General features: G+C 37.9%; 1 protein-coding gene across 4 annotated transcripts; it reads left to right on the top strand.

Annotated features, from left to right (window-relative positions):
• Positions 1–11,086: 11,086 nt before the first annotated feature.
• LOC148040500 (uncharacterized) lies at positions 11,087–14,782 on the top strand. 4 transcript variants are annotated; one of them, XM_087699940.1, is made up of 8 exons: positions 11,087–11,719; positions 11,834–11,899; positions 12,007–12,710; positions 12,973–13,119; positions 13,218–13,283; positions 13,584–13,649; positions 13,739–13,807; positions 13,896–14,782. In XM_087699940.1, the coding sequence occupies exons 3-8, from the start codon at positions 12,144–12,146 to the stop codon at positions 14,346–14,348; spliced, it is 1,368 nt and encodes a 455-aa protein (XP_087556066.1). In that variant the 5' UTR covers positions 11,087–11,719; positions 11,834–11,899; positions 12,007–12,143; the 3' UTR covers positions 14,349–14,782. The 4 variants fall into 4 exon arrangements, with proteins under 4 accessions (XP_087556066.1, XP_087556041.1, XP_087556059.1 ...); XM_087699915.1 differs by having other exon boundaries at positions 11,797–11,899; XM_087699933.1 differs by having other exon boundaries at positions 11,834–12,710.
• Positions 14,783–27,313: the final 12,531 nt, after the last annotated feature.

Raw genomic sequence — 27,313 nt, 5'->3', positions numbered from 1 at the left:
CGTTTTGTGATTTTCTAGATTAGATCCTAATTGAATTAAGTACTAGAACATATAAAAATTGAGGAGCCCTATACCTCCCCCAAGGTGCTAAATCCCCATACCAAGAGGGGATGTTTTTACCGTTGGGGAAGCATGGACCGGCTCCAATGGTGAGAGGTCTCTTAGTAGGGATCATATTAAGTAGGAGGTGGATAGTGCTAAGGGAGCTCTGGTTAGTAAATCCTTTACGCACCTAGGAACTACTTGGTCCCCTGTATGGCCCAAGTTCTACTTGGGACACCTAAAAACGCTAGCTATAGGTGGAATTGATCTTGGTGACGTGCAGATGCACCGGATAAGGCAGCATGTGAAATTGTAATTTTTCTCCTATATGGGTAGGAGAACACACATTATGGAACATAATCAATGAATCTGTTTTATTCTGATTGTATGTCTATGAGTAAATTACGCAAACGAACAACTATGCATAGAAGGATTCTTTTTAATTAACGAAGCTGTTTTAATATGTTTCACATAATGTGGTAGGTAATTAGGTAACTAAGAACTTCCATAGAGGGAAGTGGGTGGATGGATTCTCGATGAATCCAATCCTATGGCAGGGTGGTCTTAGTTAGCCGAGAGGTTTCCCCAAAAACAAACGTTAGGAAGAAACTCTAGGAAGGACCGATTCGCTAACTTACCTAGGGTTTGGTCTCAAAACCTGAACTGTAAATTATCTTAGGGAAAAGGTACGACGGCTATGCTAGAGCACTGCGAGGGATTTCATAAATCCTTAGTCTGCTACTGGAAAAAAAATGTTGTACTCCATGAACCAAGGATAATGGCAATCACTCCTTCCGGACAATAAGCCTCTCGAAGGATACCTCCAGATGTGAGCTAGTTGTTGACAAGTGACTGTTAGGTCAATTAGGAACCTTTAGGTTGGTCCTCCGTGGGTAAGGGCAAGACGCTTCCCTTGCAAGGTAGACCTAGGGTTAACTAGCCGATCATTCTGGTTAGAGTACAGATGGCAACGCATGAAGGTAAACTTTGGGCAACTACTAAAACATTATCCGTCACATAATCAAGGTCGGGTAGGTTACATTGGTTGTGAGGCTTTCTGTTATGTTCCCAAGGACAAGCACAATAAGCTAGATCCTAAGTCCATGAAATACATATTTCTTGATTATTGGGATGCATGTGAGATGGGCTATCGTCTATGGGATGTAGAGACTCACAAGGTCATTCGTAGACATGATGTTGTTTTCGAAGAAAATGCATAAGTAGCTTGAGCAGGTCATTAAGGTATGCAAGGTAATATTTTAGGAGGAGCCTCCTATTATTGTATAGCCAGCTAGACAACCTGTAGTAGCTAATGTTCCATAGGCTCAAGACTATGATGTTAAACTAGAGGTATAGGCCTCATAGCTTACTTTGTGCCGATCTACTAGAGATAGATATCAGCTTGAATCTTATGGTGATAGATACTAGTGAGCCTCTTACTTATGATGATGCCATGTGCAAAGGTGACAGTTACTCTTAAGAGAGGGCTATGAAGTCAAAGTATGACTCACTACTAAAAACTCATCTATAGGATTTGGTTCCTTTGCCCAAAGAAAAGCATGCTTTGCCATGCAAGTGGATGTACAAGTTGAAAAGCACCACTAAACATCCTAAGCCAAACTATGAGGCCAAATTGGTTGCTAAGGGTTTTAAGCAGGAGCATGGTGTTGACCTCGATGAAGTCTTCTCTCTTCTAGTCAAGATGACAACAATGCGCTTGATATTGGCCTTAGTTGCGTAACTAGATCTGGACTTCTATCAAATGGATGTCAAGATGACTTTCTTACATGGGGACTTGCATGATGATATTTATATACAACAACCTCATGACTTTGAGGAAAAAGGCAAGGCATACCTAGTATGCAAGTTAAGAAATAGCCTTTATGACCTTAAGTAGGCATCCAGGGAATGATACCACAAGTTTGATGCTTTCATACACTCATATGGATATACCCGTAGTGATATGGATCTATGTTTATACATGAAGAAGGCCCATGATGGTATCTTATGATTTTGGTACTCTATGGATGATATACTGATTGCTATGAGTGCTCATTGATAAGTTGAATGCCTTGAAAGGTCAACTCAAGAATATCTCTAAGATTAAGGATATGGGGCAAGCCTCACATATTCTCAAGATGATGTGCATCATGGACGATTGCTTAAAGGAGCTCCTTTAATTGTCGCAAAAGGAGTACATCTAGAAGGTCCTTGAACGATTTCATGTGCATGATGTTAAGCCTATTGGATGTCCTTTACCTTATTATGTGAAGGTTAGTTCAAGATGATTGTCCACAATTTGATCATCAAAAGGGCGAGATGGCCAAAATTCCTTATGCATCTGTAATGGGCATTTTGATGTATGACGTGATATACACTTGTCCTGACATAGTATTTGTAGTGGGAGTTGTGGCATGCTATATGGCTACACTTAGTAGGCGGCATTGGGATACCATAAAGGGTATCACAATATACCTTAAGTGCACTACAAATATGTGCATATATTATTGTGGCTAGGATACAGAAGTCATGGGATGCATTGACTCTGATTATGTAGGACATGGGAACACTAGGAAGCCCACCTCTAGCTATATCTTTACCAGGTGTTGTTTCTTGGATATCCATGGTACAAAAATGCATGGTCCTATCCAACACAAAGGCAGAGTATATTGCAACCATTGAGGCTTGCAAGGAGGCTCTTCGGTTAGGCCATTTGGTCGCAAATCTTGGTATTTCTAAGGTGGTCCCTACCCTACATTTGGATTCTATAAATGCTACTCAGTTGGCTAAGAATCCAATCTTCCATGCGAAGACAAAGTACATTGAGGTGTGTTACCACTTTATTCAAGAGGTCATTGAGGACAAGTCCATTCAACCTGTCAAAATCTCAATTGACCAAAATCCTATAGATTACTCACTAAAAGTCTCTCAATGGAGAATTTTGTATTAGGAAGTTGATGGGCATTGGATGAGATTATGTATTTTCTCATCCTATTGCACTTTATGTACTTTTGTACTTGTCACTTTTTTCTTATTCTCTCCTCACTAGGGGCACATTTTCCTTTAAGTGGGAGATTGTTATGGGTAAAGGCACCTATGCCTAACTACACTTGTATTCATTATACTGATAGTATCCACACACCTATATACTGCAGGTGGCATATATTCATTACACTGACAATACCGCATACTTGTATACTACAGGTGGTGGGCACCCATCACTATCACTTCATTATTTATTCTTTCAGTGACACTTGAATAAAGGAAGGTCGATCACACATTGTGATTGTTGGCGTTCCCACATCTTGTGTCTCTTAATCTTGCTCTCTTACCTCTTTTATCATAGCTCTTGCTTCTACTTGCGGGCTTCCTCCCTTGGTGAAAAATAGATGCATGCATACAAGTGTATACATGCATGTATGCACATGTAATGACACGTGTGTGTGTGTGTGCGCGCGCGCGCGCGTGCACATGTGTGTTGGAGGGGGAGACGTGCAAGTGTGCATATGTAGAAAAAAAGAGCATGTGTGTAGCTGCACATGTAATACTTCTTTCAATCATTTAAGAACTTACATCTACAATGACTAACTTACAAACAAGCATTAACTAGCATATTTAGAGTGCATAATGTTAAGAAATGAGAGCATGATTAATCAATGATTCAGACCATACCTACTTTCTGGCTCCAAACCCTGGTTTGGTCTTACCCATTACTTCCACATTTTAACCAAGTTACATATCTACAATGACCAATAATTTACATGACTCTTAGAAAATTATCCTTTCTACAATAAATAATTTATGAACAAAGCACATTTATAGTGCATAAAGTCACAAAATGAGATCATGATAGATCAATGACTCAAATCATGCCTCCTCTAAAACATCCCAAGGATGTTTTCATCTTACATATTACTTATTACCACAACATTTTGAGAGGAGCATAATACTTTTTCACATTATTTTCTCTACTTGTTATATTTCTCCCCCTATGTATGGCAAATATTGTACCAACCTTCGGCTCTTGTTTTACATTAGGGTCTATTTTATATAATTGGTGGGTCATACCTTAAGTTTGAGAGTGTATATGTTGTCTTATAGAGGCATTTTCAATCTTTGATACTTCATTTGTTGACTCTCAATTTCATCTCAAATGGTTACACCCAAAATACAAACTGGGAACTTTGCACATACATCACAATATGGTAGCATGAACCACAAGTACATTCTTATGGTGGGCACCTGATCCATATGTTAAAATGAGAGCCCACAAAATCATTTGAGGATAAACTTAGCTCATAAAGAGAGAGACAATTGTACAACAAAGAGTAAGCATGGTACATTAATTTCATAATATCCCATAAATAAGCAAGTCATTGAGGAATCAAATAACCATATTAATGATATATTCTAAATAAAGTGCATGAGAGTCATTCAACAATGGAGACAGTTTTGAAAAGCACCATTAGATTGTTTTAAGGCAAGTTTTGAGTTTGTCCTTTGATATCAACATCATTGCAAAGTATCTGGCCCAATTCTTGCCCTTTGACATTGCTATAGCATCCAAGAGCCACAATATAGAAAAGTTTGTCCTTATATCTAGGTTAGAAATCTTGCCTTTTCATGTTCATAGATTACAAATGTTACTTAGTTAATTCACAAAATTTAAGCTTACAAAGGAACCTTATCTAGTTGAGTACAATCTAATAGATGATTGATATATTGTCTTCCTTATAGTGCTCAAGGGTCCTTTCCTAATATAGTAAAGGAGAGTGTGGTCACATAGGAGTAAACGAGCATATACACATCTAAACTTTGGTTGTTCATTACTAAGAAGATAAAATACTTCAAATGAGGTTGGTAGAGTATCCTTCAATGCATTGTAATGATAAGGAAATTTGACTACTTTTGGGTAATCGAACCATAGTTTCTACATTTAAGCTTGAAACAATATACCTTCATGATAACTGATGTGATCTATGTATTCAAAAGAAAGTAAAGTTTGAATGATTTAATAGTTTTTCTTCATCCATCTATGCCTTTAGACCTTAAACCTTGGCAATCTAATGTTAGAAACTCAATGCATTACTATATAATGTGCATGTGTGCACATGCATGCACACTCATGCCATGCATGTGCAATTGTGATGAGTGTTTTGATGTTGATGTTATGAGAGAGAGAGAGAGAGAGAGAGAGAGAGAGAGAGAGAGAGAGAGAGAGAGAGAGAGAGAGAGAGAGAGAGAGAGAGAGAGAGAGAGAGAGAGAGAGAGAGAGAGAGAGAGAGTGTGTGTGTGTGTGTGTGTGTGTGTGTGTGTGTGTGTGTGTGTGACATAAGTGCCCAAATAGTGTTAGAGGGCCTTTCATGACTTGCATGAACAAAGTGAATTAATTGATGCTACAACAAATCTATTTGAACAAAGGTAAGTGTGGATTGCTTGAAGATTGCATAGTAATGGATGTTGTGTTGGAAAATAATATGTTTAGTATTAAATAATGTATTCTTTAGATGTTGTGCCAATATGGGATCTTTTACTTTGGAACTCAAAGTGAAATTTGATTATACTTGGCAACAAAATGTATTTGGTGCTTGCTTGTAATAGAAATGATCTCAAATTGGAGAACATAATGTCTACATTTCTTCAAAAGGAAAGGAACTTGGAAAATGTAGTAAAATAAATCATGATACATGGAAGTAATCAATGTGTCCAAATTTGTAGATTAAGAAAGGGAAATTTACCTCTCTTTGGCTCTTAGCTCATTGAAACACTCCATAGTCTAGGTGTTATGTGCCTAGAAGCACTAGTGTTAGGATAGATGGGATGTATTGGACCCTAAGCCACACTTTGCACATCAACAATAGGTAAGAGCATTGTTAGATATAGATATTCCACGCGTAGGATGCATGATGTTATATTACAAAGATAGGCCATGCTCCATCCAACACTATGAAAATCAAGTGCAATTCATGCCCTAATCCATGCTTCATTTGCACACCATGTTTAATCTCTCCTCTACATATTGACCATAATAACCATTTCCTTGAACCTACAAAATAAATTGATTACGTTACATAAGCCTTTGGGTATCAAACCATCTATTTAACACATGTAATGGATCCATGTGTTGAATAATTCCCATGTCTTTTTGGTAATGATAATGTTCTTTCAACCTACAAAATACATTGACTGTCAGGGTAGAAAATTTCACAAAATTTATATAGATGTGTTCTAAATGACTATGCCTATTTCTTTAACTAAATTGTTGTGTAGAAAGGTTAATTTCCCATTACTAATGTTTAAAAGTCATATTGAAAAAGTTAATGTTCTTGATTGTCCCAAAGGTATCTATTTGTACAATCTTGGTTGATTGCATGGTGTGCAACCTTATGCCAATAAATTTAGAAGCCATAGAAAGCCTTGTTACTCCAACTCTCACAATCAAACAACCTTATGGCTATTAGCAAGAGGTAAAGATAGTGCCCCTAAGAGGATGCAATGTATACATGGATGCTATGGTGCCCTTGAAAGGATTTAAGTACAAATGCTTGTTGCTTTGGTCAAGGAATTATATATATTACACATTCCAACATTAAAAACATGGTTGGAGAGATGGCTTGGAATGCTATATTGATTGGGTGGGGCTATGGATTAAACAAACTTATAGACTTGTTGCCATCCCACTAAGTGCTAGCCTATCTAATATGTTAATTTAATTTTTTCTTGGTTAATCAAAATTATGCAATTAGCAAATTTATGGTGAATTTGAGCCATGAAATTCTCTTAGTCTAGATAATCTAAACTTGTCTCCACAATGTGTCTAGGCACTTCTCTTGGCCCTACAAAGTTGCCAAAGTATGACAATAAGTAATTCTGCCACATGGCAAAAGTGCTAAGAAGATTTTGTTAATAGTATGGTCATAATTACATGAAGCGGTGGCAACCAAAATTTATCACGGTTTGCCACCTCATGATATGTGTAAAAAAGTAAAGGATAATGCATTTGATAAAGGTATATGTCAAAATGTCCTAGTAGAAGGACTAAGTGTCGTGACACATAGAGGCCTAGTAGAATTTCTAATACTCTAAGAAGTAATGATAACTTATAAAATAGAAGGAGAGAACAAAGTTGGAACGCCCTTGCTAGTGGAGGACTAAACACATAGTGCACATTGTCCCTACATGCTAAGGATTTCCCTTGCTAAAGAGTCCATTGGGGAGATCAAGCAGGCAAGTGCTGGTGAAAAGAAGGAAGAGAAAAGAAGCACGCTCTCATGCCAACCAACAAGCAACGTTTAGGAGAAAAAGGAATAGCCTCCTAAAGGTAAAGAAGTTAGCCTTATTAAGAAAGGGGGAATTGAGATTAAGAATAGTAATTGGGGTGCCAATACTAGGGCAAGATCACATACATTTTCTAACAAAGAGAACAACCCACCCAAAAAGTGTTGTTCTAATAAGAATAAGAAGAAGAAGAAGAAGAAGAAGAAGAAGAATAAGGTGTCACTCAAGAAGCTTGCATGCAAGCCATTGGTTGACAATAAATACTTTGCCATTTTGGATGAGGATGATGATGGAGAAGAAGAGCTCTTCATCTACAAATAGGTATGTTATGCGTAGATGATCACGTGGAATGTCAAGAGTTAGGGAAGAGTCCAAAAGAGATGCATGCATGTCTATCATCAAAAGGAGAAAGCCCAACATCATGGCTTTGTAAGAGGTTAAGTTGGGGGCAAAAGAAGCACATCATTTTTTGGTTAAGGTGTATATAAAGCCTTTGGCCTACTAAAACCAAGGCAAGAGAAGGACTATGTTACTAGTTCAAGAAGTGCTTAGTGTAATAGTATAGTGGAGCAAAGGACATGGTTACGTGATCACTATCCCAACATATTGTGGGGGGTAGAAGATTGTAGTAGTCTTGGTCTATGATCCAAACTATTCTCTAGATAGAGCTAGTTTGTGGGAAGATACGAATGATAGGCTTAATAATGAGAATTCTATACTACTAGGTCGCTAGAACATGACCCTAATTGATGAAGTCCACTCACATGGGAGAGGATGCATATGATAGCTTATGAAAGGAAAAGTTGGAATGATCTATGGTTTTACACAAGTTGATTGACATCATTAATTCCTTCAATTGCAAAAAGAAGCTTTCTTACACATGGCACAACACAAAGGGATGCCAGATTGGATCAGATCTACCTTGATAATGGAGCATGGTGGGTGATGCCTAATGTCAAATGGTTGATGCTATTCGAGGTTCCCTTGTTTGACCACATTCCTACCCTTTGTACCTTGAGGATGGGAGGAGGTAAGAGTGATGATGGTGGGCCCCCACTATTTGAGAGTAACATATCTTACTTGGAGAAGAAGCCCTATTGTCAGTAGCTTAGTGACAACTTGGAAGAAAGTGAGAAAGTCTAGTAACCATCCTACAAATAATAGTTGGATGAACTGCATTATTGCTATTACAAAGGTAGCTAAAGAGTATGACAAGGATCAAGCTAGAGTCTAGAAGAAGTATGCTTAATACTATCAATGCTTTAGGGAATGCATTCTTATGGCTCTTTTGTTCATCACCCCATTGAACATTTTTTGCATCATCTCCTCAAAGGAGTGGAGCATTTCCTTAACGACATGCAAAAGTGTAAATTTGAATATATAAAGATATAGCTAAAGGTCATTGCTATTTGGTGGGGGACACCCCAAATACTTTCTTTTTTAAGTCTCTACATGTTAAGGAGATGTAGGAAACAATCTCAATGATTGAAGATGGAGAGGGGAGATTGCTCAAGGATAACAAAGACATGGCGTAAGACTTCACACAACATTTGTCTCCAATTGTGGGTGCTAAGGGAGTGACTCCTCTTGACTTTAAGAAGAACTTGAATGACTCCTTGATCACCCCTTCTCGATTAAAGAGCTAGGATATGTTGTCAACAAGATGAAAAGATGAAAGTTGGTGGGCATAAATAGCATCCTAATCAAAGTTTATCAAGTGCTATGGGATGTTTGGTTCACTAATTTATTATAGGTTACTCAACAAAATTCAGGTGGAAGGCCAATTTCCAAAGGATCTTAATTAGAGTAGAAGATTAAATGTAAGATCGACAGATGGAAGGGTACTCCAGTTAGCTTTCAAGGTAAAGTAGTTGTCATAAAAGTTATGTTAGCATCCATGATCACCTTCATTGTCATGGTGCTTAACTTTAGTCAAGGCACTAAGGCTAGCATTGAGAGGGAATTTTTAGCTATGTTATGGAATCATGCCGCAAGAAAAAGAGGGTGGAGAACTCTTGCTTGGACACTAATCACAACATCTACAAAGGATGGTGGGTCAGGTCTACCCAGTTGGCAATTAAAGCTAGAGCTTTGACATTCAATTGCTTAAAGATGGGGGAAAGTCTGCCTTAGTCACTAATTTTGAGGACATGGATTGCCAAAGGACACATAAGGAGTGAATGCACCCAACATGCATTGGATGGATCCACTACTCTCTAGTCAAAGGATCAAAGTCAAGTAGTGTGGTTGGTAGAGGCATGGTAAGAGGTACTCAAAGAAGCCTACAAAGTGTGGAGTTCACGATAGAAGAGGTGATTCTTCTCTTCTGGGAATCATATGGATGTGTACTTATGCCTTTGGTTTCCCTTTCAAACTATTGAACATAACATGACAAAGGCTATCAAAGAAGGGTCTCATTTTGTGGTAGGATTTGTGGGTCAAAGGAGTATGGATTTTATGGAGATCAATAGGATTAGGGAGCAATTCAACCTAATTGAATGGGAAGTAGACTTTGGGCATCATCAACTCAATAGACTCAAACCCAATTGGCCTTCTTCCAAACTCTTCAGCAATGCCAATCCAAGTAAGTTCCTACTTGCCTCTAGTTGAAAGCTCCTTTGGTGCTATAGCATAGTCAAGGGTTTTAGTAATAAGATTATGGATTTTATGAGTTACACAAAGCCTATTGGCGAATGTGGCATTTGTAGTTGAAGATGAGGACGTAGGCAAGGAGATCGAGAAGAGTATGGATTGCAACGCCCTCAAGAAAACTTAACTTTATCCTTTGGCAAGTGGTAACGAAAATCAAGTAAAGTCTACTAGACACATTCTCGAGGGGATGGGGGAGGGGGGGGTAGGGAGATTCAAAAAGTTTGGAAGAATGTTAAATTGTGGCTTGGAAAGGTTGGCCCTCCAAAAGCTACGACTGCAATTTAATCCTTTTTGTGGACAGGGGAGGATGAGGTCACTATCAAGCTTTGCAACACCAAATAGAGAAGTTATTTAGTTCCAAGGCTTTTTGCAGAGTCATTTGGCATCTCCCTAATAAGGGTAGGAGCCGATGTGACAACTTTCTACATATTGATGCTTGTGGGCCTATTCTGCAACAATATCTGAAAGGTCATACTCACATTATCCTCATGATGGCACTGGATAATTCGTAGCTTACGTTTAAGCACAAGATCACAAACGTGTTGTTTTTGACAAAATTGTGTGAACATAATCCATATGAGGACATGTTTTGCTTGCTCTCCTGCTCTCTCTTGGGCGAGTTATGTTAAAGAAAGTTGTCACACTTAAGGCTTTGATTTCATGCTGGTTCTTGCAAGTAGGTTTCTTGTCCATGAAAATTTACCCAGTGTTGTCAACAAGAAATACCACTTACTACAAACATTTTTCCATTCTCTGAACAATCCATATTAGTTGGTCATTGAACATTTTTCCATTCTATGAACAATCCATATTAGTTGGTCGTTGAACATGTGTAGTAGTGCTGGCCTCCGTGTAAGGATTCACATGTGTGAATGGATGCTTGTGAAGATGATTGATACAAGAGAATGCCACATGTTGAAATCTTAGAAATCCCAAAATTGCTAAGTGTCACCATCTTACAAGTTCCTTCTAATTGGAAAGGCCTTTTGATCAAGCCACTTCTTCCTTAATTCACCCTCGTACCCTATCATGATGTGGCATGAAGCTTTGCTTTTCGCCTTATGAATCTCTCTCAACTTTGAGTCCTTCTCCTTGCGTGTAAAGTTCTCGTTTGTCCTCTCTCTTTTGAATCTTGGCGTCTCCCAGTCAACGCCTTGTGTTTTCCCATCGTTGTCTAGGGTTCTCTGAGCTCTCTCTCTCTCTCCCTGTCTCTGTGCCCCCGCTCCCCAAATTGGGTCCAAACCCAACAGTCCTGCAACTACCGGAAGACACAAGTGACAAAATTGTCTTCGATTTGGGCCACTATCGGATCAAAGAAAACATTTGCCAAGTCGCATCGCCGCTTCACACACACGCGCACACACACACACACACACACTCTCTCTCTCTCTCTCTCTCTCTCTCGCCCGCGTCCCCCCCCCCGCCCCCTCTTTCTTCTCCCCCCTGCGTTTCAACTCGGCTATCCTGTCTCTCCTCTTGTAACTTCCTCTGTTTCGACCATCTCCCTCGCCCCGCTCCATAGATCAAACCGATTCGCATCTCAGACCGCCTTGACCTGCCTTCTCTATGCTACCTGATTTGCTCAATCCCACCAAGCGCCTTCTGGCTTGCAGCCCAACAGAAAACTGGCAGAGCCTTTGATTTGGGCGCAGATCTGTCCATGCAGGCATTGACGGAGATTCTCGTGAGACCATGTGGCAAAATGCAGGATCGTCGCGTGCTCCCATGAGGATGGTTTTAGCATGAGGTACTCCATCTGCTCTTTGTAACATAGGGGATCTTCTGCACTGTTCAAGTGGTAACTCAATCCACATACAATTACAGATGTTTTGGAACTGTGGCAAGCTTGTTACTGGTGCAGCAAGCTCTGGACTGAAATGACACGTGTCTAGGAGTGATTGGGTGCACGTGTGTGTATATACATATGGTATTCCTCTCCCGATTCATCTTCGAATATCTGTAATCGTAGCTAGCAGTGCGGTTGTTTCTGATGAAATGAAGAAGCTAACAAAGTTGTGGTCGCTGCTGCAACAGAAAATTGTCCTCATCAAGGATACCTCTGTGTGCTTGTGTGTTCCATTTTGGTACTGACCACTGCCAGGGAAATTATGAACCTTTGAGCTAAGCATTCTTCGGCAAATACTCTCGAGGACTCGGCTACACCAGGGAGCATGGACGATTTCTTTGAGCAAATGCTGTCACCCTGGGTTGAGGGAGCTGCTCTGGCCTCCGTTAATGGAATGACTGTTGACTCAGTTGGGGCGATGCAGGCTCTTTCAAAGATGTCTTCTAGCCATTTGGGTGGGGTTATTGAAAACCCAGGCTCCTTGCATGATGGGAGTGAGGGTGGGATCACTGGGGAGAACTTACAATTTGCTTCTACCAAATCAACATCGTCTCCTCAAACGGGCCAGACACACCAGGCTTCACTGCAGCCCAGCAGTGGCACCTCACAGGCTATGCTTGCAGTTGGAGGTCCGGAAAGTGCATCTCTGGCATTCAGATTCAATATGTTTGATAGTTCGGGAATTTCTCAGGGGTCTCCCAACTTGCAGTCACCACCTCCACTAATGGCTCCAACATGGAGAGCACCGTTTCCTGCCGCAATGTCCCCAGTGCCTGCTGCTTTAGGTCAGGGCAAGTCTGAAGTTTTTTCTCCTCTCAAAGATGGCATGCCTGGTGAACTGCATGCAGGCAAGAGACCAAGAGATGATGAAGACATGGTGGGTGGGAACATGGTGAGGCAGCTGGTTCAGCTAAGACGTTGGGCTATTTTGCTTTTTGAAGTTTATGCAAGAACAATGTGTTTGGTAAAATTTTTGCAGGATAATGTGTCAGCTCTAGGCTTTTCTGCAGAATAGTATGAAAGCCTAGTTTTGATCAGTTTATGTATACATTGTCTGAAATCCATACCTAGAAGTGCTGACAGCTGATCACAAGAAGGTCTGTTGAATCCAAGGGTTGTTTTTTAAGGCTGAAATTGCTAGTACTTTGGTGCAGGTGCATGCTGCACAACCTCAAGGGATCCATCCAGGGCATGGGGATGGGGATCAGTTTCCTTTTGAACAAGGTCCTAGTGGAACTATAAGGCCTCGTGTAAGGGCACGCCGTGGTCAAGCCACAGATCCACACAGCATTGCTGAGCGGGTGAGAATCGACAGTGCATGCTTGTACTGCCTCCTGAATTGGTCATTACTATTAATAAAAGCTGAGGGCTAGTCTTAATTAATTCTCTCTCATGGCAGAATCGAAGAGAGCGAATCGCTGAGAGAATGAAAGCCCTTCAAGAGCTGGTACCTGATTCTAATAAGGTGCTACTTTGCGTAGTCAAATTATTCATACACATGAAAGTCTTCTATGGGATTTATACAATGAAAGGCTTTCACTTAGAATCAGGATGACTTCTCCAGGTTTTCTGGAACTCAGTGATTAATTACCTAGTTGTCTTCATGTATCTTCCCCAGGTTTCCTGGTGTTCAGTAAAAATAATTACTTAGTCGTCTTCTCATGTTTATGTAAAACACAGTATCTAGCAAAGAAAAGGTCATGGCTATGAGCCTGATCTACTACCAGCTCAGATATAACTGATGTCGGTGCTTTCCTCTGCGCAGACAGATAAAGCATCGATGTTGGATGAGATCATCAGTTATGTGAAGTTTCTGCAGATGCAAGTGAAGGTAGCAAATATGTGTACATGCAATTTAATAATGGATTAAGGTTTTCTTTTTGTAACCTGTATAATGAGGTATTGCATTTCTTCTTCCAGTGCTTAAGCATGTGCAGGCTTGGTGGTGCTGGGGCAGCCACTCCACTTTTGGCTGATCTTCCTGCAGAGGTAATTAAACGATTGCTTAAAAGTGTTTCCAATATATTTAGTGAAGTTGTACAGCGCATAAGCTCTTGTGGTTTCATTTCTTAATCAGGGAGCTGCTAGCTTCATAGCAGCAAATCTTGTACAAGCCAATGGGGCACCAGGTCCTTCCCAAGATGGTATTGCCTTTGCAGAGCGTCAAGTGGCGAGGCTCATGGACGAAGATATGAGTGCCGCCATGCAATATCTGCAAAGCAAGGGTCTTTGTTTGATGCCTATCTCTCTAGCTACTGCAATCTCGAGCACTGGTGCTAGGCAGCCCACACCTGCGAAGGGTCCAGATATCAGTGGAGCTGAAAAACGAGCTCTGGACATGACGGCAGTAGCTGTGTCTGGTAGCACTAGCGCACCTCCTAATGATCTCACAAGTGCAACAGATGGACTGAATGAGGCAGGAAGTAGTATGCCACCACTTAGGGATGAAACTGCAGCTTGTGCTTTACCGCCTGGCTTGTCATCAAGTTCAAAGAAGGGGTTGAAGAGTAGGGAAGAGTTACAAAGATGAAGCTTACTTGAGGACTGCTCAGAAGCTTGTACAGAAAACAAATAGTGGTGTCACAATTTCTCTCAGCTGAGATGATCTAACATTCATTCATAACTCCTATCATGCGAAGCAAGCTAAGGTCGATGTATTGCATACAACTGAGCATTAGTATGGGATGCATCCAATGAGGGGAACTGTCTATACAAGTGGAATCTTGTCTATCGTTGGTTATTTTTCATGACATCAAGTCTCAATTCATAATATAGACCTAATCCACAGAATTGTAAATATGAGAGGTTGAGAGGCCTTACATGATTTGAAGAAGGCACATTATAAGCAATGCCCATTGATCACAATTGTCAATAAAGTGCTTTGTGGGCATCGCTTTTCATGTCTGATATGCTTGTCTCAGCTTTTTTTTAATGATGTGATTATATTGATATAGATATGTACATCAACCTTAGAGGCGATGCAGCATAGTCATCTTGACTATTTTCTCTTCAAAGCTTTAAAGACAGCCTTAAACACAGTCCTTCTTTCCAACTTTACAAGCAATCAAAACTTCCTCTTTACAGGTTGCCAAGTTAAGAAGAGTGAATCTAGAGGTTTTATAAAAATTTCTTGTATTCCTATGTTTCCATATACGCCTAATGACCACTGCTTTAATAGCATTCCCCATAACCTAAGAGATCCTTGATTGAGAACTGCATCAGCTCTCAATAGGACACATTTGCCTTTGTCCATTCTATTTTTTTCCACACCTCCCCTTATCTGCAGCCCCAGACCATATGAGAAACTGTTTTCTCTTCCCTTTGGCACACCAGACATAATGGGGAGATCTTCATACATTTGTGTTATCTCTCCCTAATTGCGAATTTATCAGTCAGCACTTTCTACAGGATTTAGGATTAAGTCTGTTAGATGGTGTGATCTTCCAACTCTCCTCAGCCTCCTCCAAGTCTTCAACCTGGTTATAGGATCTCTTTCTGCAGTACTCCATCATCTTGATTAAAATTCTGCCCTGAAATGCTTGGAAGTCACTTCTCTTCTTGCAGTCAGCCAAGACTTTTGAGTATTTATGAGCAGTCACTTTAGTAGAGGGATGCTCCTTGGGATGTAGGAGGTTGGCCACTGCTTCTTTTTCTTCTTAAAACACTAGTTGTAGCCACTCCCTTTCCTTGTTGCTGAGTGACCAATGTTGCATAGCCTCAACTATGCTCATGAATTTGAGCTATACTTTGTGCCAAACATCAATTGATCTGTGGATTCCGTTCTCATGAACTGCTTCATAAAGCTTTGCTTTGGCAGAGACGCAGAGACTGGAGCAAAATTGTCTTCATATTCTTTATCACAGAGCCAAACAGATTGCAACAATGAGGCATTTCCTTTCTGTCCATGCTTGGAGCCTTGCGAACTCTCGATCTCCATACCCCAACAACTTTGTTGATCACTTATGAAATTTTGATATTGACCTTAGTTGCTTTACTGATGATCAATCCTCCCATGCAGGAGTTGGTCATAAACCTCCTTGTATGGGGCTGTGAGTGATTGACTGCATGCCTACTAATCTTGGCCCAAGGTTGATTAGAGTTCATTCTTCCTATTAGCCTTAGTAGCACCCTATCAGCTCTATCTTTGAAGGGCTTGAGACCAAAGCCGCCTTCTTTTCTGTCGGTTGTTATCACATCCCATGAGACTGAATGCCATAATTGGCTATCATTCTTGGACCACTAAAATGCTCCAATCACAGCAGCAATCAACATAGAGTTAAGCACAATCATCTTACCACTCATTGTGACCGTCTTTGCTTTCCATCTTTGCAACTTTGCTGTGATATGACTTGTCCTTTAGCCAGTTGAAGTGTTAACTTGGAGAAATACCTATTGTGACAGTCTTTGCCTTCCATCTTTGCAGTGTTTCTGTCCTTTAGCTAGTTGAAGTGCTAACTTGGAAAAATATGAAGTCCTAAAGGGCAGCGGAGACATCTATATATCTCCCCTTTGTTGACTATTTTCATTCCATAGACACAGAGCCAGCTAGGGGGGTCATCTAACAGCAAGTACAGCACCTCTGTTTTAGGTTTGCTGATGGTGGATCTTGAGAGGTCGGAGAATAGCTGAAAGCTCTCAAATAGTGTATCCAGCTGGTTTTACTGAGCCGTGATAATGTTGGAATTATCGTCAGCAAAAATTTTCCCTACTACCATCTGGCATGCTCAAACCTTTAAGCATGCCCTTCTGAATCAATCGATCCAATCTCTTTAATAGAGGGTTTGTTGCAATTGCAAAAAGAAGTGCTTTTGGGCAACTGTGTGGCACACCATTGATGCACATGCTTCTGCACCTGAAAAAAGAGCTCTGATCACACTTGAGCATTTCTTTCCAAACTCCATTGCCTCCAAATGAGGATAATGAGATCCTATGACATACAATCATAAGCCATTTTGAAGCCCATGGTTAGTAGCAGATATTTTTGTTGCTTGCTATTGCCCAATCTATTGCTGTTGCTAGATTGAGTATTGCATCTTGAATTCTCCTATCATGAATGAATCCATATTGTTGTGGATGTATGAACTTGGAGAGCAGTACTTTGATTCTGAAGGCTAAAACCTCGGCAGCTAACTCATAGGACATGTTTAACATGGTCAGGGGGTGCCAATGGGTTGCCTTAATTCTAGTAGCACTCTTTGGAATAACTTTGATCAGCCTCGTGTTTGCTGCCTTGGGAAACTTACCTATTCTGAAGCAATGGTTAATAAACCTGGTAAAATCTGCTCCACAGTCCTCCCAGATCGCTTTAAACATTTTTGCTGGCATCCTTTCTAGGCTGGGGGGGTTTCCCATCCTTCATTTTCATCAAGGCAAGGTGAACCTTGTCCTCGGTGAATGGCCTACAGAGGGCATCTCATCCTAATGGGTTATGGCCTTCGTAGAATTCTGTTATCTTCTGCTCATAGTTATGACATCTTTGATATTATTCTCCCATATGCTTTAATAGTAAAATTTAAAAACTAAAAACTATTTTGTAAGTAATCAAAGTTCAAATGATGAGAGAAACCTTGCAGTCCGGGGAGCACCACCAACCTCCTTGATTCGCATACTAGGAGAGCGAGGTCTTGTGACCTCTGCACATCCTGCAACGCACTCCACCACTCCCTCTCTTGTCTGACGAAACTTCCACCTGAGACTGGTCGCCTAGGCCCAAAGTCATGTTCTAGTCTCCCATCACCAATGTGGGCTCGTGACCGAGCTGTGATCCCACGTACGACCACTGTCCTCCCTTTGGCAGAAATACTATCCGCATACACATACACCATCATGACTTTGCTTCCTGCTAGTTTGATTGATGCTGCGATGATTGATTAGTCCTCTGTTGCCCACTCAAAGTTAGGCTCCAATTCTGCTTTGCTAATAAGCATAGTGCCCCCACGTCCTCTGATGCATCCCTTCCTTAGCAGAGATAGAGTACCCCCATATGGTCATGCTATTAGTCTTCTGCCCTCCTACCTTGATCACTTGCAATGCCAACACTCTAGGTTTTCTTTCCTTGATGATGGAGTATATGACTTCTTTCCTCTTAATAGAACACGTCTCCATCACATTCCACGAGATCACAATTGTCTTCTTACATCCAAATGGCATTTCAATATATGGAGTCCTCAACAGTTTCCTCCATGCCATCAATTGCTACCTAAAAGTTTCTATCCACAAGCGATGTATGAGCTTGTGATAAAGGGACAACTTGTGTCTATCCTTCTTGGGCTTGGTTTTATCAGCTTTAGGGTTGATGGTTACCTTGTTATCTCATATATCCATGGAAGACTCTTTGGCATGGCCTTATTGATCTACGTGCTTGAGGAAGCTTTATTAATCTCATTAGGGGAGTTTTTTGAGGTATTAAAAATGCCTTTTAGGACGTAGAGAGAGAGAGTACTTTAGATTAACAAGAGTAAAGCTTTCGTAATAAACTTTTATTTTTGAATTTAAAAAATAAATAAATATAACATTTATAATTACAAATTTTCACTTCGAATATTTGTTTTTTATCCCTTGTATTGTAATTATGACGTCCTTTGTATTAATGACATAGAGTCTTGTCCACTTCATATTTTTGGCATGATCATGATTGCATGATAATCATATTAAATCTAAATTCAAATCACAAAATGTTGGGTGCTTCAAACTTTTCACTGGTCTTTTCCCCCCCTTATTTGGCTTCTCACACACACACACACACACACACACACACACACACACACACACACACACACACACACACACATTTATGGATGGAGAAATTCGACGTTCAACAAGGCGCTCAAGCTCTTAGACTACATTTGTACTAGTATTTAATTAATTTCAAAATGATGAAAAATGAATTCATATAACTTCTTTGATGACAAACATTTGTGTTAAAAAGTTTTGTATATATCAAAGAGGAGAAGAAGAGTGTACAATGTAAAGATATTAAAGAAAATCTCTCTTCACTTTCATTACATTTTAATGTATTGATATTGAAGCAAATATCTTTACTTTCATCATAAGTACATACAAAAGTATTTACAAGGTAATTAGAAAAGCTATTGGTTTTTATGAGGACTTTTTCTAGAAGACACTTCCTTTTTAAGAGTCCTTTAGGCTTTCTTTGATATTTTAGTTGCAAAAGGTGTTGAGAATATGGCTTCATTTTGCTACAATCTTAGAAAGATCTTCCTTTCCCATTTTTACACTCTTCGAGGTTTCATTGCCTATTTGGTCAACATCCTTCTTAATATCTTTTTAAACCTTGTTCTTGCCTTGATTATATTTTTCTTATTGTAGTTGGATATAACTGATAACCATATGCTTTAATAGTAAAATTTAAAAACTAAAAACTATTTTGTAAGTAATCAAAGTTCAAATGATGAGAGAAACCTTGAATCATTGCACTCACACCTTGATATTCTATGGGATTCCTTCAAAGAATTAATGAAATAATATTGCTTTGTTTATCCTAGAAAGTTTGGTTGGCTTTAAGGCCTGATGGATCTGCTAAGATAGTTATCTAGGATTATACTTTACCTCCTAGTAGTTAATTTTATTCTTTACCATACCGACGGTGATTTATAAAACTATTTAAAAAGTTGCATGATTACTAGATCCATTGTCATTGATTGCTTCACAAAAATTCCAATGCTAATGATGGTAAAAATAATTTGAATCTATAGTATCACATTACTAGTTTACAAATTTGAATCTGTTAAAAAAATATTTAAGACTTAAATTTTTTTCTTTTGATCACAAATTTGAGCTCAAAAGGCCCAAAAACCATAAAAATCGACTGACTGTAAACATGACCTATTTGAGCTCTAGATAAAGTTTCAAGGCTGCAATTTTACACTGTCTTATGAAAAAAAAAATACTAAAGAAGAAAAAGCGGTGCAAGCTACCATATTCGTGTTTCATAAGACGGTGATTGGTGAAGAAAGACAATGTGTCTTATGAAACATGAAACAGTAAAGAAGTTGAAGTGGTGGTACAAGCTACCATATTTATGTTTCATAAGACAATGGTGAAGAAGGACAATATGTCATATGCAACATGAAATACTAAGAAGAAGAAGTAGTACAAGCTATAATATTCGTATTTCATAAGACATTGGTGAAGAAGAACACAAAATTAGATGGTTTAATCCTATAATATATCTTATAAAAAGGGAAATATTAAGAAGAAAAGTAGTATAAACCATCATATTTTCATTTCATAAGACAATGGTGAAGAATGACACAAAATTAGAAGACAATGGTGAAGAAGGATACAAAATTAGATACTTCAATCCTACAATGTGTCTCATGAAAAGTGAAGTGCTAACAAGGAAAAGTAGTACAAGCCATTATATTTGTGTTTCACAAGACAATGATAAAGAATGACATAAGATTATATACATTAGCCCTCATTCGTTATGCATTGTTTGACTTAGTAGGCCACTTTCTTTTATGTTGTATCTTATCTATACTTTGTGTACATTGTAAAGTGTGTGGAAGAAGAAGAAGAAACCAGCAAGAAAACGTTTTGGCCTCCATCTTTCTTCTTGTCTCTTGAGTGAGCTTCTCCTTGTGCATTCTGTGTGTGTTCGGCGTAGCATCTTGAGCAACTCCCCCCACCACGCGATTCTTGACATGGTATCAGAGCCACACCACTGAGAGAGGCTGATTTCGAAGGTTGAGGCGAAGGAGAAGAAGCAAGGTTCGAGCAAGCAAGCCACGGGTAAGAAGCTCTCCCATTCTTCCACTCTCTCTCTTGGATAGTGCCTGTGGAGGCACCCGAAGCAGGCCAGAGCAAAAATCTCAGATTGCAGTGAGATTTGGTGTGCACGAAGAGCGCTGAATATTCTGCAGAAAAGGCCTTTAGGGGTTATCCGCAGTTATTTTGGGCATCTGAGGCCGTTTCAAGGCCCTTTTTAGAGCTGCAAGGTCAATATCAAAGTTCCATAAAAGATTGGGAGATGGAGATTAGACCCAGAGATTTTGGTCTGTCTCAATGTTTGATATCTTCCAAGAGCTATTCACTTTCCAAAACTAAATTTCTTCTCATAAAAAATAGGTTTGGAATGCAATGAACGATGTCCTTGTAAATGTCTTGTTTGGAATAGGAAGCTCTTTTATATAGGACTTCTCAAAAGGTGGTCAATCGGCCTAGATTTTTTAAAAACAATAATATATTCAAAACATTACATACTTTTCAAGGCTAAAACAACTCTTTTCCTATTTTGGAGTCCCTTTGTAAATCCTTTATTTAAAAAATAATAATATATTAAAAACATTACATACTTTTCAAGGCTAAAACAACTCTTTTCCTATTTTGGAGTCCCTTTGTAAATCCTTTATTTTTATTCTCAACTCATTTTTTCATATACTTAAAAAACATAACTGTGTGTACATACTCAAGACGTTAGATCTAAATGTAAGATTTCCTCTCAAATGTGCATATTTGCTCTTTTGAGATATTATGAAATAAGGTTTACTTCTTTTTTAGATAGATTAAAATAAATATTTTCATATTGAACTACAAGAAGATATGTTTTGTTGCAATGTGTGTTTGAAACTAATATTGAGAAATTTCTCGTGTAAATATTTTTTAAAATATTTAGATTCAAATAAAAACTTGGTTTTTCATAAAATACAAAGTATAATTGTCCCGACTAATAGTGTAAATTAAATGCAATTTTAGTTCATGACTCTATTGTTTATCTCTAAGAAATTTATATTTCTTACCGACAGTCTAACTTTTTCTCTTTTATCTTATGAAATACAATTTTAGTTCATGACTTTATAGTCTATCTCCAAGAAATCTGTGTTTCTTATAATAGTCTTACTTTTTGCATGAGTTTTGTTTTGAATAGAGAAAAAGTACATACAAGTATTTGTGATAAATGTTGACAAAAAAGAGGCTATTATCTGAAGGAATGAATTGATTGAGGAGATAAGTAATTATATGTTTTTTTTTTGTTTTTTTTCACAAAGAGATAAATTTATCTAAGTTCAAGGATACTAAGGCAATATTGAATGTTCCTTGAAACACAATATTAGTGAGTTTGGGAATCTCCCAATTCCCATTTTTTGAATACTAAAAGGTTACACCTGGATAACATGCCCATAAGTTTCTCAAAACCATATGATGTGACCTATCATTGGAAAGCACTTGAAAAATGGAATCTATTGAGCTATAGACTGCTCAATTTGGAGTTATAGTGTTCAAGTTATGACAAATCCAAACATTTGACCATGTGTCCCAAACTTATGGGAAATTCCCATTTTCCCCAATATGGTGTTTTGATTTGATCTATTCAATACTTGAAGTCTAGTTTTTCTCCCTTGTCTTATGGAATGCGATTTTACTTTATGACTATAGTTTATCTCCAGGAACTTCACATTTCTTACAACAATCTTACTTTTTTTCCATTGTCGTATGAAATGTGATTTTAGTTCATGACTCTGTAGTCTATATGCTATCCTTTGAAGGAATGAATCAATTGAGGAGATAAGTAATTGTATACTTTTTGCTTTTTTCACAAAGAAATAAATTCATTCAGGATATAACATTTTATCCAAGTAAAGATCAAGTTTATTTTCCTTCAAATTAGGCAACCATTGTCACACACACACACACACTCTCTCTCTCAGTTCAAGCAACTAGGCCTTTTGTCTATCTCGTAGAAACACAAGGATGGACAGAAGTTTGATGGAATAAAGGTAAAGTAAAGTAGGCTCATATGCTCATAATACTTGTTTATCCTTCTTCTTCTTTGTACGACCCCCTTCATACGTATTCGTGTCGCTGAGGCAAGTCCTCTAAAGCACTTGCTTCTTAGGTTCCTATTTCCACCAAGGACCCATATCTGCCTCCACATAGTTGTTGCCATGACAACATGCTCGTGATTCTCCAGGTCCATGGGCTTTTGACGCGGTCGATTGAGCCATCACTTCATGGGATCACCAATATCCAAGTTCTACTACCCACCTTGCAGATGGACCTTCCCCTCACAAATAGACCATAAGAGGTCTAATCCCTTTGCAGCTCTAGGAGACTTCCTAAAAAATGGTGTATTGGAAACATTGGCAGTGAAAGCCCAAGCTCACGTAGCCAAATCCCATCAACACTCTTGATCCTTTCTTTTTGTCTAGTCCCGAGATGCCTTTTGCACCTTATGAATCCATTATATTTATTTCATATATAGTAATCTTGATATCTTGTACTTTTTTGTGATTAATATAATTACCCATTACAAAAAAACGTGAGAGAGAGAGAGAGAGAGAGAGGGGGGGGGGGGGGGGGCAAAATGGAATCTATTCTATATATTATTGAGAGCTTTGCCTTATAGATCCCGAATTAACCAAAACGATCCTAAGATTATGTGGCACAATCTATCCTATATATTATTGAGAGCTTTGCCTTGGGGATCCTGAACCAGTCAGAAGGCTCCCGAGCCTATGTAGCATAAGGAGGAGGATTTTGGTATTCATGAAATAAATATGGTTTTTCTTAAAGAATAAGTGGGAGTTATATTTATTTTCTATCTCCCCCACCCAATTAAACACACATATACACACATGCTCTCTCTCTTTCTCTTTTTTAGAAAAAATTGTATGTAGCTCTCTTTCTCTCTCTAGAGAGAGATGGACATATTTTTTAATTAAACATATGAAATGATATGATATTTTAATGGTTGAATATGTTCATGCAATGTATACATACTCTAAAACCACACACAAATGCACCTAGACTATAAAAAGACATGAATAATATGTGCATATATACAGATGTACATGTGCAAACACACACACACACATGTAATATATGCAAACATGCTCATACACACGTAAATATATATATGTAAGAATATATATATATATATATATATATATATATATATATATATATATATATAGAGAGAGAGAGAGAGAGAGAGGAAGTAGAAGAGAGAATGGATATGCACTTATGATATACACATGAATATGCACACACACATGCACATATGCAAACATACACATCCATACACAAGCATATACAATATGCATATACATACAATGCATACAAAAATGTGTATACACATCTATACAGTTGTGTACACATGCATATATATGAGATAAAGAAAGATGAGATACATTAGGAAGAAAAATAAAGGAGAAAAAATAAAAATGATGAGAGGAAAAAAGAAAACATATATGTATGAGATCACACAAATAAATACGCATGTATTAAACACACATATACAAACATATATATATACACACACGTATATGCACACACACGTGTGAAAGGGAAGTGGAACCCAGGAGGAAGAATCTTGGCAGTGAGAGCTATGGCAGATGGAGGGCAAGAGCCAAGAGAGAGAGAGACTCAAAAAAAGTGGGAACTCCAACAACCACAATGTGTGGCTGGGCCTTCCTTTATTCAAACTGTCACTAAAAGAATAAAGAATAAGTGAATGTGACGAGCGCCTGCCACCTGCAGTGTGCAATGGCGGGTACTGTTAGTGTAGTAATACACGGGCGGCTAGGTGGAGGCGCCTTTACCCCCAACAACGTGCACACACATATAATGCACAGAAATAATAAGAACGGGCAAAAAGGGAAAAATGTGTCAGCCATACCCTCACACATATTGATTATGTATTAATCGTTAACTATTAACTATTATGATATAAATCATGCTTAACCTATAATCAATACAAATATGTATTTTGTGTGTGTGTGTGTGTGTGTGTGTGTTATAACTCTATATATATTGGTAATAATTATTTGTTATATTTATATAATCTAAGTAATATTTATTAATATATTAATTAATTATTAATTAATATTTTACAATATACATGTATATAATAATTAATAAATAAGTGCATATATATGTATTATGTGTCATATATATACATTAATATGTGTAGTCAAATTTGTGTGACGTTGTTGGCTTAGTATGTGAGGATAATATGCATGCCATGATAGGCTTAATGTGAATAGAAATCACCATTAACGTGTTTGTCTTTGAGAAATGGTCTTAAGATTTCATTGGAGATACAGTTTAGGCTTGATCCCGTTAATGTTGGCCTTTCACTCCATATACATTAGTGAGTGCCACATCTCCATGTATTGCATTTTTGTATATTTAACACTATATTAGTCTAATTTTCCAAAGCTTTTGAAGTTTGGATTATGTTTCTCATATCAGCTTTCCATGAACCTTACCACATGAAATGTGCTTTCAAACCCTAGTATGAAGCACTTGGAGAATCTAGGGATGCTCCCTTATCATAGGGTACAATCAAATTATGATTAGTAACCAAATCAAACAATAAACTAAAAAGATCTTTGGTTATAGAAAGGGCTAAAAAACTAAAAGGTTGAAAGAAATAAATGAATCCTAAAAGTCAAGTCAAAATAAGATATTGCTATGACTCATCTAAATATGTATTTCATAAAATAGAAAATTGTATTGTGGTTGTTTCTAATAGCAAGCAATAGTCAATTGAGTTTGTCCTTAGGAGAATTCAATACTCACTTAGGATCTTGTAAGATATTCTCATTTTTTTAAATTTCTCTAACCTTCAAATATAAAAAATAAAAAATCTCAACTTTAAAAAATTGTGTATGGATGAAAAATAATTTGGGAATAGTAAATCTCAAGGGAATAAAGGTAGGCTTTCATAGAATGTCCTCTTTGTTTAAGAATTTAAGATGAGCTCCAACAAGTCTTAACGGAAGTTTCTTAACTTCAACCTTTAATTAATTTGATTTTATTTTGTATATCTTGAGGGTAAGATTAATATAAAGAAGTGGCAATGAGAATGGAAATCATTTTCATGACCTCTTACATAGCAATGGTTGCATGCAACTAAGCTTTGAATACATATTTATTCTGTAGTCAAATACTTGAGCTATAACAACCTATAATGCAAAAATGGAAAACAAAGAGTCTATACCCAATCAGTTTGCTAGTGTTGATGTATACAAGTATCTTTACCAACATGATATATATGAGAAAGAATAGAAGATTAATGAATGCATGCAACTCAAAGAATAACTTTAGCAAGAGATTCAAAAGCATAAGAAGACATTTTAAAAATGTGAAATAATCAAGGAATAAAGCTTCCTCATTTGGAGATAGACAAGAAAAAGGAACATTTGAGCTAAAGCCTGTTAATGAAGGGTACAAGCATAGAGTCTAATAAGGTAAGATGATTCATTAATTCATAAAGAGATTGAAGAATACGCAAGGTAAGAGGCTCTATTGATTCACAAAAGAATTGAACTATAACCCAATTGACAAAATTATTTTTGTTTTGAAACTCTTTTAAAACCTAATAAGAAGAATATTCCATCCAACCATTAGAATCAAAAGTGAGACTAAGTTGTGATAGGATTTGACCAATTTCTTAGTCATGAACTAACTAGACTAAAAAGGAAAGAAGCCCATCTCATTAATTGCTTGTTTTACTCTAACTTAATAGCTGTGTTAGCATTATTTAATGATGAGATCTCTCTCTTTTCTCTTTGTTCCCTTTTCTTTCATCATTAATAGACCCATCCAAAAGAAATTTATTAGAAACCTCAAAAAGTAAAATTTTAGAGTTTCTAACTCTATAGTTAGATCTCAATGTTATTGTTGTTCCTTCAATACATTCCTTTTTGCATGTATGCTTGTTCTTCCTTTTCATCTTTATGTTTTCTCTCTTCTCACGCATTCTCTTCTCTATATTTTGATATCAATGTTATTGTTGTTCCTTCAATACATTCCTTTTTGCATGTATGCTTGTTCTTCCTTTTCTTCTTTATGTTTTCTCTCTTCTCACACATTCTCTTTCTCCTTTTGTGCATTTGTAGATAAAAGGGGGGAAGAAGGCCGCCTCATTAATTGCTCATTTATCTCTAACTTTAGGGCCACATTTGCATTAAATAATGACAACGTCTTTCTCTTTTCTCTATGTTCCCTTTCCTTTCGCCTTTAATAGGACCTCAAGAAGTAAATTTTAAAAACATTTTCTTTCTTTTTTTTTGCTTCATATTCTTTCTCTTCTCACTCTTTCTCTTTTTTCCCATTGTGTATTCATGTGTGTTATTGCAAGAAGCTTAAGGTGTCATCTACATTGTAAGAAGTAAGAAAATATTCAATTTATTGTCCAGAATACTAGGAGTACTCTTTCTCTTTGTATCTGCATTTGTAGTAGTCTTAAAAGTACCCATGGACTTATATTGAATGTTGTTGTTGTTGTTGGGGGGGGGGGGGGGGGGGGGGGGGTGTGTGTGTGTGTGTGTGTGTGTGTTGTTAACCCTAGTGCAAAGAAAATTAAAAAGACCTAGGACAAATTGAAAAAATGTGGCCCGACCGAAGAAATAGGAGGAAAAAAGGCCAAAAGCGCAAGGGAAACCTTAAAAGTTTAGGGCAAGCACAAAAGAGAAAGGAGCATTTTAAATGCAAAGACACACCCTAAATTTTTATAAAAGAGCACTA

This window comes from Lygodium microphyllum, chromosome 2, assembly GCF_053477565.2.
Source record: "Lygodium microphyllum isolate KBCC chromosome 2, Lygodium_microphyllum_v1.1.10, whole genome shotgun sequence".
NCBI lineage: Eukaryota > Viridiplantae > Streptophyta > Polypodiopsida > Schizaeales > Lygodiaceae > Lygodium > Lygodium microphyllum.
Note: the sequence above shows the minus strand (reverse complement) of the source record. Positions and strands in the feature narration are given on the sequence as shown.